A 19,155-nucleotide genomic window follows, 5' to 3' on the forward strand; every position below is an offset into this window, starting at 1 on the left:
TCTGGATAAATTACTAAAACTGTTATTTGCATCTTTGTATGTATTTATTACTTGACGTAATAAAGCTTATTTTCATTAACAGTTTGTATTAAAACTATGTACAGTCACTTTAATCAGATTCATACTCCAGGAGCAAGAACTGTCAACAGATAAAAATTTAACCTTCATGCAGGAGTTTAGGGAAGGACAAGGGAAGGGGCCTGCAGATTGCTGGAGCACTCCATCCATGGCACAGGGTTCAGCTGTGGGACAAGGAGGTGAAGTTCTAGAAGTCTCTGTTGCCTTCAAAATCCATACTCTGGCTTTGGGTCTTTGTTGAAGGCCAAAACATGGTGGCAGCTGGTGAGGGTGCTGTCCAAAAATGAAAGAGAAGTTCTGGTTAAGCTGCTGGAATTGTTAACAGGATAAAACCAGGAAAAATGTATTTCAGGAGTGGCTTCAGAGGGATGGTGACAAAGGAATCCCAGCTGCATTTGTTCCTATAAAATGGGAAACTGTCAAAAAGAGAGAAGGTACCAACATGGCCAAGCTGAACTGCAGCACAGCATAAACATAATAAACAACTCTAACTAATTAATTCACAGCTTGGATGAACTGGACTCTGTTGCCTTGGGAGGCAGCTTCCAACACAGGTAATTTTTTTATCTGTAATGACTCGGTTTTACCTCTAAACTGGAGAGCCATGAGTGACCATCCCTGACCTGCAGGAGGGCCCTCCCTGTGCCCCAGCACTCAGCACCACTGCAGGTAAGATCTGGAAAGCTGCTGGTTAAACTTTATTCAGAGCTGAGTAGGACAGAGCATTTGTTTGTGATGGATCTGAACCAGTGACTGGTGTCTCTTCCAGCAGCAGCTCAGATCACTCCATCACAACCTGGTCACAGTTTGTAAAGGATTTATGTCACTGAAGGCACTGCCTGAGGAAGGATGGGAAGTGAGAACCTTTTAGTGCTGTTCTCATGTGCTGGAGCTCCCAGGAAGCAGCCCAAGGTGTCATCTGCACAGAAGGAAATCTATTGATTTTTTTTTGGTCTGTGCTAACAATGGTGGAAAGCTTATGGCTCCTCTTTAACAAGGATTCCTTTATCTCCTGGACCTGGCAGAAAAACTGATTGCTGAATGTGATTAATGAGATGATGGCAGGGAGAAGCAGGAGTACATGAGTGCTTTTATCTCCTCAGCTCTACAGGAACAGCAGGTCAGCACTGGAGTTTCAGCTGTGCTTGTGAAGCCCTGCATCATTTGTTAGTTAGAAACCTGTTTGGGTCTAATGACAAACAATTCTCTTACCCTGCTAGGGCAAGGCAATATTTCACACGTTTATTCCTTATCCAATTGTTGCATCTCTTTAAAAAGCTTTTTCCTTTCTAGGTTTTCCTTTGCTCTTCTTTTTTTCTCCTGCTTTTGCTTCTCTGATGCTTTCTTCTCTTTAAAAACATCACTGTCTTCGCCTTTGTAGAAAAGGTCAACTTTTTCCTGCAGGATTTCTCTGGCAATCTTTCGGTTCTTCTCCACTGATCTTGTCTGATGACACTGAAGAAATACAAAGGACATTTTTACTGAAACTTTAACCTGTTTATTCTTCAGCTTTCCCTTTCAGTCTATACATTCCTACCATTAGAGTAAAGAAAATCCCCTCCTCCCCAAGCCAAGAGCATCCTCCCACCAATAACAGCTGCCACTTTTAAATCCAGTTCATATATTTTAATAATTATTTGCTACTGTAACTCATCAGACTGGCTTTTGCATTAATCTTTAATGCTTCCCATCTTACCCTGGAAAGCTGCTTGAGTTTAACTTAACTGTGTCTTCCCCTTGTGACAGGAAGCAAAGATTAATTTCAAGGTATTAATCCAAAAGAAGTAGGTAAGAGAAATGCTTAAAAAGGATCTGCAGAGTGATCAACTTGCTAAGGAAGAGATTCTAACTCACATGAGGGACAGGAATGTGACAGCTACACTGAAGATTAATTTAACTGCAAACTACAAAACTGTAACTGGGTGGCAAAGCCAGGAAAAACAGCTCTGACCCCAAGTTTATTTATCTGCTGACAGCCAAGACTGTTTCTTGCTGAGAATCTTTACAATAAAAATAACATAAATATACATATAAATATAAATATACTTTTCCTCCATACCACCTGCACTGTGATTATGCTTTATTCTGAAAGGAGACTTGGAAGTCCTGATGCAATCTGTGACTCAGTAAAATAAAACACAATTACCTTCACTACAATCCCAGATGGAATATGCTTCAGGACAACACAGTTGTTTGTCTTATTTGTGGCTTGACCTCCTGGGCCATCACCTCTTACAAACTGTTCTTCTAAATCTGCCTCACTTAGTTCAAGGAGATTCAAAGAGTTCCTTTTTCTTGCTGCCTGAAGCAGGGGGACGCTGGGCAGAGAGAGCTGCTGCTTCCTCAGAACCCACCGTGTCCATGATGGTGTTTGCACCCCTCTCAGTAAGAATGCAAAATGAAATAAACCTGGAGCATTCATACAGAAACCAGGACAAGGCTCCTCTGGAACGAAACCTGGAATGGAATGGGAGAGAGGAGTTTATCATGAGAATCCTTGTTTTAAGATGAGCTGCTTTAGCTGCACATATTGAGCAGTATTTCAATATTCAGATTTATTTTCAAGGTTATCTGAACTGGTTTCATTTGCCTTGAAATATTTATCATGCTGAATAGAATTTTGGTTCTCAATATAATTAATGTTTCTTAAAGTATTTTGAAAGGGATCTGGAAAACAGTAAATAGAAGAATACTCCTACCAACACTGGGAAAATACTAAACATAGAAAAAGGAAAAAAAAAAAAAAAACCAAAACAACAGTGGGAAAAGAGATTATTTCAGTCTTGCAGTCTGACCTGTAGAGTCTCACCGGAAACCTGATTTTTCCCAGGTCAAGGAATTAACAAGATTATTAACAAAGGCACAAAGGTATGCCTGGAAGTGTGCATTTTCCACATGGATAATGAGGAATGTCAGCTCCTACTCCTGTCTAGTGTCAGTCTTCATATCAGGTAAGCAATTAAAACACTACATGCTGTTATGCTTGAAATGCTTTATTTGACTCAGAAGAAAATACTTCAGTGTGTGAAGAAGTGCCATAAACAGAAAATTTGAACATAACTCTCGAAATTAAAAAATAATTAAAAGAAAACTTTTATTGGCAGCTGCTACAGAAGTTAGTAACATTTTAAAATTAAGAATACAGGCAGAAGAAGGAGTAGCACTTCTGGCTGGTTCTGAACGAGCCTTTATTTAACGGGTTTCATCCAGCTCTACCCGCTTACAGAACCCTTTTTGAAACCAGGACTGAAAACTCTTGATAAGGTTAAAAAAAATAATCACCATCCCTCTCATCCTATTCCCGCTGCTGGACACGACTAAAGCAGGAGTAAACACAGAAGATACCGGGAGAACTGACTCCATTTCCCTCAGCGCTGCGCCCCGCCGCGGCCACCGCGGCTGGCGGCAGCGCTGCGGGCTGGGGTCAGGCTCGGAGCGCGGCTCCCAGCGGGGCGGGGCGGCCCCGGGGAAGCCGAGAACCGAACCGGGCCCGGCCCGGGGAAGCCGAGAACCGAACCGGGCCCGGGCCCGACCCCTCCGGCCCCGCTCGGCCCCCGCTCACCTCCGCCGGCCCTCCCGCACCGCGCAAGCGCGCGGCGGGGAGGGCGGTGCCACGGGGCTGATTGGCATGTGGGACAGCCAATCGCTACGCGACGGGGGGGCGGGGATTGCGCTCGCCCCTCCAATCGGTTCTCTCGGGGAACGGCGCCGCGGCGCGCGCCAATCCCCTGGCGGCGGCGCGCGGGCTTTGCCGCGCAGCGAATCAGCGCGGGAGGCGCGCGCTCGAGGCGGCCAATCACGGGGCCGCGCTCAGCGCGGAGCGCCCTCTACGCCGTCCCCGCGTTCGAAACTCCCGGCCGCCACTCGCCGGGCGGGCGGCGCAGGGCCGCGCCTGTTCGTCGCCTCACGGCCGCGGGAGGAAGGCGGCTGCCGGGCGCCGTGGGCTCCCAGCGATGCGGGTATGAACCGAGCGGGCCCGGGGGCAGCGCCGCCGCGCTTGGCCGGGTCCCCGCGCCCGGAGCCGCGAGGCCGCCCCCGGCGCGCCGCCCCTTTCCCCGCAGAGTGGCGGGCGCTGCAGCCAATCGGAGGCGGCGGCGCTGTCAACATCGCGGAGCGCGAGGAGCGGCCGCCCAATGAGAGCGCGGGGGCGGGGCTTGCGCGGGGCGGGGCGGCGGAGCCGCTGTTGGGGGGCGCCGGTGAAGGGACGGGGCCCTGGAGGGGCCGCGCCGGGTGAGGGGCGACCTGTGAGGGGCCGGGGGCACAGCGCGGGCAGCGCGGCGCTGCCGAGCGGACGGGACGCACGCGGAGCCGGGCAGGGGGTTACGGACTGACGGGAGGGCGGCCCCGAGGGCGCGGACGTGGCGAGAGGGGTCCCTGCGGGGGTTGAGCCCTCGGGGCCCGGGCGGCTCCTGAGGGCGCCGCAGCCCCGCGACTCGTTGTGCCTTCTGGGGGTCCCTCAAGGTCCGTGGGGAGGTGGGGGCCTGGCGGCGGCGGGGACCGAGGCGCCCTGTCACCGCTCCGGTGTCTGCGAGGGATCGGAAGGAATCGGGTCTGGCTCAGGGAGCGCTGCAGAAGCTCACGGGCTGTGTGTGTGCGCCGGCGATGGCACCGAAATCAGCGCCGGTATTTCTGAGTTAAAAACACCTCGCAGGTTGTTTTTTTTTTCCCGTGCCCCTTCCTGCAGCTGCGTGGCCGTATAAGGACTGTGCTGTGCTGTGGGATCGATGGATCGCAGCGCAGTTACAGCTCGCTAATATTTTTTTTTCTTATTGAGACTTCTGATGAGGTTATGAAACGAGCCTGTGTCACAGCTAAGTCCCTCCCATTTGCTGTGCTGCTGAGATAGGCCACCCATGATTATTCCACCCTGGGCATTCGGGGGTGGCTGATGCAGCCCCCATCCCTTGCTCCAGTGACACTCCCAGCCTCAGCTTGAGCTGTCAGCTTAGCAGCCTGAAAACTGCCAAGTTTTGCAGACTTCTGACCTCTAGGAAAAGAAGAAAGCCATGGTTTTTTTTCTGCTTTTCTTTATCCCATGAAGCTCTGCCAGAGGGACGTGTGTGTCTGTGATAACTTCCTCCCAATTCTGGCATTTTCAGCCCTACCCAGAGGAGATAGTGAGTGATTACCCAAAAAACATTTCTGCTAAAGCCAAGCAGACTCCAGTAAAACAGGGGAAAATAGGGCTGTTGTCCATTAATTTCCTTCTGGTGAAAATACTTTATACTTCTGAAAGAATTAGGGATATATCTCCAAGAATTTGCAAATAATGAAAACTTGAATCTGTAAAACCCATATGCCCTGTAAGGAGGGCTGTGCTTTGGTGGTGTTGTGCTTCTTTAAGGCAGCAGGAATTTGTTCTCCAGCATTATCAGACTACCAAGATGATATTTCTTAGTGTCTCTTTTTACTCTCCATCCATGAAATGATCATAAGGTTTTTCTTCAGTGTTAGAAGGCAGGATGAATTCACCAGGGTGTACAACATGCTGAAATAAACCCTATGTAAGAACTGGTTAATTAATTATTTCAAAGGTTTTCTTAGTGAAAGTATGCAAACTGGAACAATATTTTAATCTCTTTATGGCCAGTCTGCTTTGAGTGCTGGAAGACCGTGGCCCAAGTATTGTGTATTTATTTATTTATGATGCTTTCAGTTACCCAGCTGCTGTTTTCAACCACTGTGGGAGTCCTATTTGACTCCTTTTTTTTTTTTTTTTTTTGTTATTTTATTAATTGGTCAGAAATGTAGCCCAATTTCAAAGCTTTCTGATTTAATGTTACATAATAACAATGAAACGAGGGATCTGTGAAAAAAGTAAGCCAAATATTACACACAGAAATGGCAGAATTGGTCGGCCCCAGTCTAACTCAGCTGGTCTCAGTTTTATTATTTTTGGTGAGTGTGTTTCTTCCAGTGAAGGTTCAGATCCTCAATCACATCTAAATACATTGATAATAGGAGACTTCACACCTTGCACGTGGTCTGTGGAGCCCCAGATTTAAGAAAAGCCACCAATGAGACCCCAGCAGCAGGGTTTTACCTGGAATATTTTGCATTCAGCCATCCTTTCCAGCCCAGTCTGGACGTGTTGGGAATCCCTGGACTTGTGGCACAGGAGAAGGGAGGGAGCCTGGTTGTGGAATATTTGCACTTTCTGGGGTGGTTTGGCTGAAACAACTGTCTCTTCAGTTCCAATTCTATTTCTTCACACAAGAAAGTAATTTTTTTTTTAAACCAAGAGAGTGATGCTTATTTCTCTCTGTTTTCAGGGTAATGTCATACTTGGCATTAAGATATGGAAAACAGCCATGTGGTGAATTCTGTGCAAGAAACCCCTTTGTCCTCTGCAGATTCTGATGTCAGAAACACCCACAGCTCTGTCTGCAACTTGAATTCTAACAGGTAAAGTGCTGAAGGAATCACTAACAAATACTTCTATTATTTTGGTTCTGCTTAGTTAGCATGCCTTCACAGTAATACTGTATTAAGGTGAAATTTTTATTTCAACATGATGAGAATCCTAAACTGAGTGGATAATTCTCTCCTGGCAGTCTGGCATGTGTAGTGTATTCTTTGGGCCACTGTGTTGCACACCTGACACAATAAATAATTGAACTGTTTTTCCTCGTGTTTCTCTAGAAGTCCTTCATCCAATCCCAGTGGAGTTTCTGGTTACTCAGGGAATACCAGGTCCTCATTAAAGCCTGGCTCTGTTGAGCTGCTTGCCTCCTTTATGCAAGATATCCAGAACATTGGACATGCTAACTCAGAAATTGTGAGGAACTGTGAGGTATTTGATATTAAGTTTATTTCTAAGAAGTGGTATTAATGTATATGCTTTGCATTTTGGAAGACCAATCTAATGATACAATTCAGCAGCAAGATCTGTGTTTATCCTTAATTATGGGACAGATCCTTTTCTAATAAATTAACTAAATAAATTAAATCCTTATAAATAAATAAACAAATTGGATTTTACTACAATTTTATCTTAGTGTTTTACAATAATTAGTTTTTATATCTTTGTGTTACATAATAGAATGATATTATATTAACAATATATATTATAATATAATATAGATCTGAACATTTTTTCCCAAAGTTATAATAAAGGTAGCAAGTTTTTGATCTGAAAAATTTAAACTATTTAAACTGTATCACATCAAACTGGTCTGAAAGGATCCTAGAAATTAGAAGTTTTTTTTTTATAAAAATGGTTCTGTTTTGCTTGACTTATTCATATAATCCATTTGTAAACATGTGTAGGGGATGAGTTTGTTTCCAGATTTAAACCAATGCAAAAATAATGATGTGGTTTCAATGAACTGATTCTCCCACATACTTTTTGGAAAATTATTTTCCTTTTGTATTTTAAATTTTATCATTATTTTTAGTTATCATAAGGAGCAAAACCTTTCATAAGGTTTTGCACACCGTGGGCTTGTTCTTGCAGATTTTTGAGCTTCCTGGCTGGGATCCATCCAAGTGTGTGTTGACAGATGCTTAATTTGGGTTCTCTTTAACACCTCCAGGAACAGAATATTGATGTCTGTGTCCCGTGTCCTGTGCTTCAAGCACCAGGCTCCATAAACGTTAGCATAAAATAATTTTTAAACATCAGATTTTGCCATGTTTCAGGAATGCTGTATATTTCATTCTTTAAAAAATTATCTCTTCATTTTCATGACATAATTATGCATCATGGCCTTTAGCTGGATTGCTGAGGGGAGGAGTTTCTTACTGAAGTGGATGGACAGAAGGGTGTTTAATTCTCAATTTTAGAATTGCCTATAATTAATGGAACTGGAATCAAACTTTCCAGAATTTGACTGTTCTTTGCTGGCAGCTGTTCCTTCTTTTAGTTTCCATTGATTGGCACGGTGGGGGCTGAATGTACTGTGGGGTGGGCAACCACAGTGCTCTTACTCAACACCCAAGGATAGGATTGCACAGCTATTTGTAGCCAGAGAAAAAGGTAAGAGGTACAATATTTCTGTGCTTTAATTATTTCACTTTGTGATTTAATAGACAAGGTGGCTGCAGCTACTGAGACTGGTAGAAAAACAATGCCAGGAACAAATAAATGCCCAGCAAGAGCAGTTCCACCATCAAATCCAAGTAAGTAATGACTGTTCATGGAGCTAGATAAGGCTGAATGATTTTTTTTTTTTCTCCCTCCAACCCCACGCTCCTCCAAAACAATGCAGAGAGGCAGTTAATGGAAGTGGATGACTGGAGTGCTGCTTAAAGGATGCATATTTGAGACAGCCTTGGCTAATTACAAAGTAACTGTTCAGGAACCATTTCAGGAGTGATTTGTGGATTATTTGTTTTCAGTTATTTTGTTTTCACAAACATTTGGCTCAGCATGCTCACGTGATAATGGGATTTTGTAGGTACAAGGTTTTTATTAACTGTTAGACTGTATAATTTCTAATTTTGAGACAATATAACTTTCCTTTAATTAAAATAATGTTATACAACTTATCATCCCCTCATCCAGAGAGTATATAGCCCAGGAAAACCATCACTGTAATAGCTGAACACCTATTTCACCTTCAGTTGAAGTTTCCTCTCTAAGAATGAAAAATAACCCATGTGATGGTTCATATTTTTGCTGAACCCCATTTATCCATTAGAACAGAAGCAATGTATATATATAACAGACAGTAATATTATAAATATATAATGCTTAATATCTTCATCATTTTGGTTGCTGTTTTTCCCTTCCCTTTCCTGATGCCCTCCACACTAGTAGTAATCAGCAGTTCCTGAACTGAATTACCAAGAGGTACTGTCCTTTTATCCTATCTCCTGTTTCTCCTGCCCCACCTTCCCCCCCTCCTTCCCATCTTGTTATTTTCCTGTTTCCTTACCCTTGTTTTTCCTTCCTCTTACTGTAGTGGTTTGATTCACTTGTTGCTGATCACAGTCTTTACTAATCCATTGTGTTGGCTTTGCTGGTTTTTGTCTTTTTTTAATAGGAAAGGCTACCTCTGGAAGAGCTGGGGCTTTCTCACTGCATGGGGTTGCCACACTAAATACAAAATCAACAGCTAGAACTGAGCTATTTTATGCATTAAATAAATAGATGGGGCTATTCCAAACTTACACTGGGGTGCCAGTGACCTAGTGAAAACACTGAAACACAGGCAACTCAACACAATCTAGTGAGAGTAATAAAAAGGCACAAAAATTAATAATAATCTGCTTTTTGTGGTAGAAAATTAAGGTGCTGGATCAGCACTGACATGACTCTGAGATAAGGTTTCCATGCTGGGTTTCAAGACCAGCTGGATAAAAATCTCCACCCATGTGAGAATAGGGATAAAAAACCCTTGAGTTCCTTTTGGAGTCAGTGGGGTCAGCCCTTGGCTTATCTTTTACTTATACAGTAAAAGATAACTCTGCCAGGGACAAGCTGTCACCAGCTATGGATCACTCCAAGATCAGACTTTATCAAAGAGATTTTAAAACCAAAATTACAATCCCAAAACTGTAGAAAGCACATCTTATTCCCCCCCCCCTTTTTTTTTTTTAATCTATTGCAGTTATTTGTGACTATGCAAAAAAGAAGTAAAAATGCAATTTAATTAGAATAGGAGCCTTTCACTTTTCCTGCACAGGGTATTAATGACAAAGGTTAAATGTCAGCAGTGAATCTGGTCTTCTTTCCCCCTACTCCAGTTCTGTTCTTTCCCTTCTGTTTTCCCTTCCCTACCTTCCTGACAGTTGGATCACAGAATTAAAACACAAATGATTGCTGCAGTCATGATTGAAATCATTAGCAGAACACAAAACTTTGTAGTGGAAGGAAACTTCATCCCAAGTTTTTTGTTTGTTATTTTTGGCAGGGAAAGGCTGAACTGAAATTCAGTTTTGTTCCATTGCAAAGTAATCAAAAGTCTGAGGCTTGATCCTGACTAGCATTACATGTAGGTTCCTCTGAAATTAAGTCTTCTTTTTTATTTCTTACTTTGAGAGAATAAATCATCTTTGTTCAATTTGTGCTCTCCAGTTGCTATTCACATGTGAGTAATGTACTGTAGTTCTGTGAAAAAAACATGAGTTTCACGTTCTTAAAATTATTGCAAGTTGTTTTCTTCTTTCTTTCCTGAGGGAATTAGTTTGAAATATATTCTTGAAAACAATTCTATGCTCTGTGCTGTCATGTGCAAGAGTTGTGTGCTCCTGCAGTTCAGTATTCTCCCTTGAACTCTGCAGAAGTGCTGGCCACAGGCACAAATGTGAAATCTCTTCACAGCCCTTGGCAAAAGCATTCATTATTTCTCAGAGTATTCCCAGTGCACAACTGCAAAATGTAGAACTTCAAAAAGTACTTACCTAATATAAGTAATAAGTCTTGTAGACTAAAGAGTAAGTGACCTGTTAAATCTAGTGATCCAGTTTTGGGTTTGTTCCACTCCATCAGACACCAAAACAATCAAAAGGTAGAACTCTGTACCCTGTGAACCTAAGAGATAATCTCCAAATTGGGTTTTTTAAAGTTGAGTTTTATGCAATGATCTTGCAGAGGTACATTATTCCTATTCTCATGATAGAGTAATGGTTAATTCTTCCATCAAAGCATCCTTGCAATCTTTAAAAATGTGTATCCAATTGAAAAAGTGTTTCAGACCTAAATTTAGCCAAACACCTGGATAGTTTGTATTTCTTTAGCTGGTTGGTAGGTAACTATAGTTCTGAGGGTAATTAGTGAATACATTCATGCATGTTTTTTACATGAATAAATGACTACTGAGACTCGTAATTCACCGCATGGAATTAAGGATTGTTCCCATGGACATTTTACTGTTATTTTTACTGTTTTATTTATATTTACTGTTATGCACAGTATGTATTTATCTACTTTATGCATGAGATGTCTGCACATGAAAACTTGGAGTTGTGTGGAATAAATACTCTAAATCTCCCACTAATAACACGAATGGAAGATGCATCTAAACCAGGAATGTGATTGCTGGCAGGATCTGATGGGAATTGTGCCTTTTCCCCCCCGTGCAGCTGATTCAGGATGAGATAAAGCAGCTGGTGAGGTTGCAGAGCAGCAGCTGGGCCAGGAGCCGGGCTGTGCCCTCCCGGCTGACCGACGCCTTCCCCTCGCTGCCGAGCCCCATGGGGATGTGCTCGGGGCCGTTTGAGGAGCAGGAGAGCCTCGTGAGCCAGCTGAGATCCAGCGAAGGGGAAAGCCAGCCCGAGGCCTCGGAGGTGCAGCAGGAATGTGCGGGCAGCGAGGCCTCCATGAACAGCGGCTACGGCTCCCTCTCCACCTCGGAGCTGAGCCCGGCCCAGCCCGGCCCCAGCGCGGGGCAAACGCCCCCCGGGGCGGGGCCGCACGGTGATGCGGGCAGCGTTCGGAATAAAAGAGAACTTTCTGCAAAGGAACCAGAGGAAAAGCCTTCATCGGGAAGGAGTGATGTTTTAGTTTTTCCCACTGGGTTGGAACATAAAGCTGATGAAGATCATCAGCATGGGAAAAAACCCAGGTAAGTGATAAACTTCCCAAATACGGTAATTTATTATAGACAATCCCCATTCAGTGAGAGCTGGTGGCCACTGGGGACATGTCTGAGTTGAATGGAACCTCTGGATGTTCTGCTGCTTGATAGATAAACGTATTTATTTAGCCTGATGTTTCTGGGTGATGCAGGTCTGCATCTCCAGTTGTAGATATATTTAGGGGAGATACCTTAAGGTGTATGTGTGTGTTTCTTACCATCTAGTAAATCTTTAACATCATGGGCACAAAAGTTGAAACAAACCCAACCAAAAAGAGTAACTGCAGATGAAGTATGTGTGAAATCTATGCAAGAAAATGAGAGAGTGAAGAGATTACCACTTGAGAATGTAAGTCTCTTTTTATTTCATTATGTTTTTCTAATGCTATTCTTGTAACTGGTATTTTTTTCAGAGTTACAGCATGTTCTCATTCAGCATATACTTTCATATTTTAAGCATTTGAGTTCCCATTCACGTATTTAAAGTTCATGTGGGCAAAGTTTACTTCTTAGATCATTCCATACTTAGGCACAGAGCTATTTTGGTTTATTTTATTCATTATCTAATTTTTGTCTTAACACCTCCCTGAGTGGCACGTGTTCTCTCCTTGTGGAGATAATGGCCACACTCTCAGCTGAGGCGTCAGGTCATGGTAATTTATTGTACCCTGTAATTTTTGAAGGATCTTTGATTTCAGCTGGTGATGCCTCTTCTGGCACACAGGATTCTTTGTGTGTTGAGGCATTAACAACTTTGCTCAGGACAGAAACACAGGCACATGTCTTAGGAAACACCAGTTTAATTATGTGGTTTAGCTTAGTTCCACTTTTGGCTATGCTTACCCTCAATATAAATTCTGTAGGTTTGGATCATGCTGTGTAATTGTAGTTAATCTCTTTGCTTAAAAAGACTAATAACATTTACATGCAATTTTTAAACATTATACCCTTGTGGTTTTTTTTCCTTTCCTTGTGATTTTCCTTCTGAATTTGTTTTTCCATTGTAATTTTAGACAAACCTTACTGATGCTGCTTTGCCACCATACACTTTTTACCTCAATCAACCCAAGGAAAGTCCAAATTCCGTAGTGTCAGAAGCTTCAGGTATAGTTAATTTCTTCTGCTTAAATTCCCTTTCTTTTAAATTCTCATTTTTAAAACTCTTACTGGACTGCATCTCCAATAACTTCAGGGAAGTGAGGAGGATTTAAGCACTGACATGCTTTGCTATGGCATTAATTCTGCTTCTTGCTCCTGTTTTCAAGCTGATGGCAGCTCCTGTGTATTGCTGCTGGCAGATGTAGGACACGTAGCAGTTGGGATTTTTTTCCAAATTTCTCAGCATTTCAAAGCTTAACTTTCATTTTAAACTGTTTCATAATGTAATTACTGTTAATATCATGGTAGGATATGAAATATTATCATCAATGGTGTGGTAATTACTGGAGTTCATAGTAATAGAGGCAGAATTCCTTTAAGCCAGGGGCATGATTCAATAATTGTGTAAATAGACAAGAACAGAATAATGCAATGTGTAATGTGGTGATTCTTTAATTTTGGGGGGAGGATTGGGTTTTTTTTGTGTTTTGATAAGGTTTGGCTTTGTTGTTTTGGGGGTGTGTGAGAGGGGTGATTGGTGGTAGATTTGCATGGGTTTGGGGGTTGTGGCTATTGTTTTTTTTTTTATCAAAGCCAGACAACTAATTCACATATTTTGATCATAACAGGGTGGATTCATTTCAGTAACAAACAGGGGCACAGAGATGCAGCCCTGCAAACTGTGTATAATTATTGCTTCTTCACAAGCCACTGAGAGAGGGACACATTTAAGAAATTGAAGTGGGATTGAGGCTGTGTCTGTTCCTCTTGTGCCATCCCTCTTAGTCCTGGTAGTTTGTCTTTGCATGCTGCAGAGTGCTGCACAAAGTGAAGAGTTTGTAATATCAGGTGGCTGCCTGGGATTATTCCTTGGGTGGTACCAGTTTTAAATGCTATCCTGGAGTCATTAGAAATGTAAGTTCATGGTAAATGAGGATTTGCCCCTTGAACACCAAATCTGTGTGTTTTAACTGATTTATAGCTTTTGTTGCTGGTGCTGTATGATGTGAGAATGATTATGTTGCCTGTGCTTTGCATTGAGGTTTTTCTAACTCCTGGCCTGGTAACGAATGCTCTAATGACATCCTTAAGCACCAAATGCAAATAACTAATATACCATTCATGTTACTGACAAAATAACATTTTACTAATGGGTTTTGGATCCCTGTTCTGTAGCTGCCAGCTTGAAATCCGTAGAATTAATTTTCTTTTCGTATTTTTTCTCATCAGGACTTTCATACTGGAAGTTAGATGAAAAGGAGATGTATCACACTTTACCAGAGAATTTCAGAAGTGAGTTGCCTGATGTTTTCTCCACAAAAGTATCACCAGTTCAGGTAAACTTTGTACATGTTTAAAAGTTGTTATGTAGTTGCTTTCTGTCTTTGCTGTTTTCCTGTGATGGAGAGAACTCTTCTGTTATCTCGGTCTCTCATAGCCTGGCTCTTCATTATTCCTGTACCCCACTAACCTCACTTGGAGTTCACTGACCTTTTGTCATTCAAAAGAAGCTGTGTATAGGAGATGAGAAGTGGCTAACTGATATGTTAAAGGTGTATGTGCCTTGTTAAAAACCCTTTTTTAACTTGAATAAAGCTGCGTGTTCTGAGCTGCTTTATTATCTTAACCCACCCCAGAACTTGCTTATCTCTGCTGGGGGTGGAGGATTGTGTTCAGAAAAAGTAATGTAGCAATTTTGCCTGTTGAAGTTGTCTTCTGCTGATGAAAGGAAGTTGTCATCACTGAAGGATATTTATCACAAAAGACAAAGGGAAAACAAGCAGATGCCAGACCAGAGTTTTATGCCTTCTTCCCAGCCAAGTCACCCACCAGAGGTAACATTCATTTCTTTACTTCACGTATCAGTTGAGGATGTGTTGGGCTGGTTTCACACGGCTTGGCCCCTGCTGCCACCTCCAGTGTTATGCTGGAACAGCAGTTTGAGCAGCTTGGGAAAGGATCCAGCTTGGAGGAACCTCTAAGAACAGCCTGAGCAGAGAAGCACCTTTGCTGCACAACCTTGAGGATGCCGCAGGGACGGATCTGCTGCTGCTGGGGCTGCAGCTGCTGAGCTGCACCTGGAACTGCAGTGCCAGGGTTTTCCCACAAGACAAGTTCGTTCCACCCATGGAACAGATCAGGCACAGGTTGTGGAAATGATTCTTTCTCATATCTATTTTTTATATAGCTCTCAGTCCTGTACATAACCCACTAATGGTGGCTGCTGTGTGACTGTATTGTTTAGGTAATTGATGAAGTGCTTTTGTAACCCTGCAAGGTTATTGTTTCAACACACAGACAGAGGTTGCATAACTGAAATTTCAGAGGTTTTCTACAAAGCTACAGGTCTTGGATATGTCCTTTATTAATGGAAATGTAGAAACTCAAGTTGCACTTACTGGGAATGTGTATTGTCATTTCAGTGTTGCGGGTGCCTTCATTTTATTTGTCACTTCCAAATGGTTGTAATAATATTCAATATAATACCTGCAGTATGTTGTATGGTTTACTGATGCCTTTGGATAAATTTTGTTCTTGTAAATGGAGTTAAATCACAATTTTTTTAGCACTGTAACTTATTTCCTAGATCTTGACGTTGGACCCAACCCTGCATATGAAGCCAGGCCAGCAGAACCAGGGACTCTGTTTTTTCAGGACTCCTGCAGACTCTGCTCCCTTTTCTCCAGACTCTATGGCAGAGCCCGGATTTCCAAGTCATTGTGACACAGACTCTTTTTCACAGACAAGTCATTCATCTCAGTTAGATGATTCTCCAACACACCCTGCCAGCAGCAGAGCTGTGCACTTGGACCTGTGGAGAAATCATCCATTCCAGAGTGAAAACAAGGCCAGCTCTCCCTTCCCAGTGGCATACAGGGATGCTGACAATGATAATTCTGTCAACACTGAGGAGGAAGAAACACTGACTCTAACTCCATCTTCTATCACTCAGTGTGCTGACAGCAGTTTGCCAGATTACAGCCTTTCAGTGACTTCTCTTGAAGATCCTGTGGTAATGTCAAAGTAAGTAACTTTTTCTTTTTTAAAAGGCAAAAATTTGGTACTTTCATGAAAGGAATGAAACAATAGTAGTCAGCCAAACAAAACATGTGAGTTCTCTTGGTCGTGTCTCTTTATACATAAATATTAAAATACATCCTTCCCTCATAGGCTGTGTGAGGGAGTTCATTTAGGCAGAGAAATTCAAATTTCTGTGGAGGGGGTTATTTTCCTCTATAGAATCAAATGCAGAGAGAAGCACAGAATTTACTGTGCTTAGGAAAAATAAATATCCTCCATTCACTGTTGAAGCTCTGATAATTTGCACTGGACAAGCAGACAGGGCATATATTCCATGTATGAGGGCTTGTAAAAAAGTAAAGCTTTATATTGTGTTTGTATATATTATTTGTATATAACAATCATAATATCTACCTCTATTAATGTGAAGACTTCTTTGCCTTAGATGACAAAGCTGTCTTTGCTTTAGGTTGAATGCAAATAGAGTTTTGTAAGAGACATTTATATGTTGAGTTCATTATGTGCAAGTGAATCCAGCAGTGCATGGTCATGTGGATGGCTGGAATTTTTAAAATTTTTATATTGACAATAGGATTAGGCAGAACCTGAGGGAAAAACACGCTCGACACATCGCTGATTTACGAGCTTACTATGACTCTGAGATCCAGAGCTTAAAACAGCAGCTGGAGTCAAGCCATAGAACTCCTGAATCTGAGGACCTGAAGAAAATTAATCAAAGCCTTGCTGACAGGTGCTGTTTGTCCTTCTTGTCTCTCTCTTTACATGGTGCTCTTTATATTTTAAAGACTGAGTATCCTTATTTGGAACATCTTGAACAGTTTATGTCCCTCTTCAGTTCTGAAGATTTCATGCATCTATGATACTAATATTTCCCTGGTAAATATAAACTTTGCATTATTTAATGCAGCTGCTGTGTTGTGGCTGCCCCATCCCTGGTTAAGGGGTTGAACAGGGCCTTGAGCTGCCTCATCTTGTGGAAGATGTTCCTGCTGTTGACAGAGGGGTTGGAGCTGGATGAGCTTTAAGGTCCCTTCCAACTCGGACTATTCCATGTTTCCTGGAGATCAGTTCACTACTGTTAGACAGTAAATGTGGTGTTTGGGCCACAGTTCTTGTTTGAGCTGGTTTTTTCTGGAGCCAGTGCAAGCTTTTCTCAGGAATGGCTGGCAGGCAGAGGTACTCTGAGCAATTTGTAGTGGAATGATTTGTGTTGGAAGATTGTGCTTTCCTGTCGTGCTGGTGAACATCACCCTGCTGTACCTTCCGTGTCACAGCCACAGGTGACACAGGACCAGTCCTGAGTTCACTGGTGCCTTTACCCTGGAGTCTGTGTGCCCCAGCTGTGCATTCCATTATCTACAGCTTGAGTGTTGTTTGCTGTACAGAGAATACTGGTGTGGTTTCTGTATAATTATTGCCAGTTAAAACACATGCTGCAAATTTAGACAGCTGAAATACTGCACAAAATTTGTGTATTCCCAGTTTCCTTCTCATCCCAGGCCACCACAGCCCTTCTGAGCAGAGACACTGCTGGGGCTGAAAAATGTGGGAGGAGATCACAGGCTGGGCACCAAAATTTGTGGGGATGCTTGAGGAAGGAAAAAAGGCTATAAAATGCAGGTTTATTATTTGAAAATTTCAGGAGATTGGTGTAATCTCTGTGTTCTAAGTAGGTGTGACCAGTTAGATTCAGCTCTGAATGAAGCAAGTGCTCACATAAAAGCCCTTGAGAATAAGAATAATCTGCTAGAAAAGCAAGTGGTAAGTATGTGTTCTTAAATCAAGTTGCTTTTTAAGTAAAAGGGTAAAAGAATGAACTTTTTCATTAATAAGCTGATCAGTGTTTCCATACTTATCTCTCTTTAACCTTTCAACCTTTGCCTTAATATATAACATCAGCCCACATGTTACACAGTGACTTTCCTACCTGACTTTCCTAGGATTCCCTACTTGAATCATCATCACTTTTGCTTGTGAACTTTTTTTCCAGCTTAGCAGGGATCAAACAAAGTCTAAGAGTGAAATACTGTGTTGTGTTTATCACATTCCTCTTTAAATTTTCTTTATTTATTCATTTTGTTTTGATTGCTTTCTTACAAGATCTGTGATAAAAGAAATCTCACTTATGCTGGGGAAAAAATACTCTCTTTAGGTATATTTGTGGTTTTTCTAGCTGGGCCAGACCTGTTTGCTTGTGCATAAATTAACTCATAGTTGCATTAATTATTAGTCAAATTAATTAATTATTAGTCAATTAATTATTATTAGTGAAAAACCAGGACACTTTGTCATGACAGTTGAACTTTGTCATCAGAGTTAGACACCTGCAGGGACAAATTCCACCTTCTGACATTTTTCTATGCTGGGAAGTAAGTCAATCAAATGGATTGGAGGCCTCACCTCTAGATATTTAAAATCTTATAAAATATATACATTTTTGGTGGGTTTAGTCTTCATTTTCCTTCTTTCCAAGTCAAAGAAACGAGCAAAAATCTTGTTTAGTTCACATACAGGTGTACCTTTGTTTTCTGTGCGGGCGCTTTTAAGAGAATTCATTGAAATAAAAATAACCTTAGAAATAAATAATCTGCCAGGGAATAAGAATGTTTCAGACATTTTTAAAAGATGTTTTCTGTCCTCCAGGCAGATTGGAGGGAGCGTTTTTATGCCATCAGTGACAGTTCCAAAGCCCTGCAGGAGCGGCTCGAGGAAATGCGCGCGACCCACAAGGAGAAGGACAACACCATCAGCCGCCTGAAATCCAGGCTCAAGGAGATGGAGGAGGCTTTTGAGAAGGCTTACAAGTTATCTGACAATAAAAACACCAGGCTCCAGGAAGAAAACAAAATGTTTCAAAATGTGAGTAAGAAAATGGATGATGGTGTTGGCAGGGGTATGTCAGCAAGTCCCAGGTGTGAAAAATACTCTGAGTTTACAACTGGGAAGCTTTAAGGCACAACAAGAAAACAGAAATTCCTCAGCTGACTCCTTACTAGGCTGGGTGTTGGAGGCCACTAAAAGATGTGGACCTAAAAGATACTTAAAAGCAATAATTTAAGGCAGCAAGTGTATATTTGATGTGGTAACCCTTGCAATAATCTGTCTTGAGAATTTTATTACTCTAAGTTGAAGATATTACATGTAATTATTTTAGAAAGGAAATTTTCCTCTCTTAAGGTTGTTGGAGGTGGATTAAACTTTTCATACCTCATCCCAACTGGCTAAAACTGTTCATTGTGTATGATTTTAGTCTGAATCTAAGGAATTGCTCCTCTGATTTTTTAGGAAGAGCTTTATGGAATGTTTAAATGGACTGGCAGCATGGGTAGTAGCTGGAAAAGCTACTTCATGCTTTAACTTATTTTTTATAATTGAAATTTCAAAAGACAAAGTTACTTTTAAAGTCACTGAGGAA

General features: G+C 42.1%; 2 protein-coding genes across 4 annotated transcripts; one reads left to right on the forward strand and one right to left on the reverse strand.

The window, feature by feature from the left end:
- Nucleotides 1-6: 6 nt before the first annotated feature.
- MTRFR (mitochondrial translation release factor in rescue) lies at nt 7-3,688 on the reverse strand. 3 transcript variants are annotated; one of them, XM_053959690.1, is made up of 4 exons: nt 3,641-3,688; nt 2,225-2,535; nt 1,291-1,533; nt 7-351 (listed from the first exon to the last, which is right to left on the reverse strand). In XM_053959690.1, the coding sequence occupies exons 2-3, from the start codon at nt 2,498-2,500 to the stop codon at nt 1,321-1,323; spliced, it is 489 nt and encodes a 162-aa protein (XP_053815665.1). In that variant the 5' UTR covers nt 2,501-2,535; nt 3,641-3,688; the 3' UTR covers nt 7-351; nt 1,291-1,320. The 3 variants fall into 3 exon arrangements, with proteins under 3 accessions (XP_053815665.1, XP_053815666.1, XP_053815664.1); XM_053959691.1 differs by lacking the exon at nt 3,641-3,688 and adding an exon at nt 3,424-3,618; XM_053959689.1 differs by lacking the exon at nt 3,641-3,688 and adding an exon at nt 3,361-3,618.
- A 303-nt stretch (nt 3,689-3,991) lies between these two features.
- MPHOSPH9 (M-phase phosphoprotein 9) lies at nt 3,992-13,594 on the forward strand. Its single transcript, XM_053959320.1, has 8 exons — nt 3,992-4,037; nt 6,351-6,483; nt 6,721-6,871; nt 8,110-8,199; nt 11,107-11,588; nt 11,826-11,949; nt 12,614-12,704; nt 13,328-13,594. The coding sequence occupies exons 2-8, from the start codon at nt 6,377-6,379 to the stop codon at nt 13,411-13,413; spliced, it is 1,131 nt and encodes a 376-aa protein (XP_053815295.1). The 5' UTR covers nt 3,992-4,037; nt 6,351-6,376; the 3' UTR covers nt 13,414-13,594.
- Nucleotides 13,595-19,155: the final 5,561 nt, after the last annotated feature.

Source organism: Vidua chalybeata, chromosome 18 (genome assembly GCF_026979565.1).
Source record: "Vidua chalybeata isolate OUT-0048 chromosome 18, bVidCha1 merged haplotype, whole genome shotgun sequence".
Classification (NCBI taxonomy): Eukaryota; Metazoa; Chordata; class Aves; order Passeriformes; family Viduidae; genus Vidua; species Vidua chalybeata.

Coding starts and splice junctions, on each gene's coding strand:
- MPHOSPH9 (XM_053959320.1), top strand. CDS start 6,377: ATGGAAAACAGCCATGTGGTGAATTCTGTGCAAGAAACCCCTTTGTCC. Junction 11,589..11,825: donor CAGCATGGGAAAAAACCCAG/GTAAGTGATAAA, acceptor CTTACCATCTAG/TAAATCTTTAACATCATGGG. Junction 12,705..13,327: donor CGTAGTGTCAGAAGCTTCAG/GTATAGTTAATT, acceptor TGATCATAACAG/GGTGGATTCATTTCAGTAAC.
- MTRFR (XM_053959690.1), bottom strand. CDS start 2,500: ATGAATGCTCCAGGTTTATTTCATTTTGCATTCTTACTGAGAGGGGTG. Junction 1,534..2,224: donor CATCTGGGATTGTAGTGAAG/GTAATTGTGTTT, acceptor GTATTTCTTCAG/TGTCATCAGACAAGATCAGT.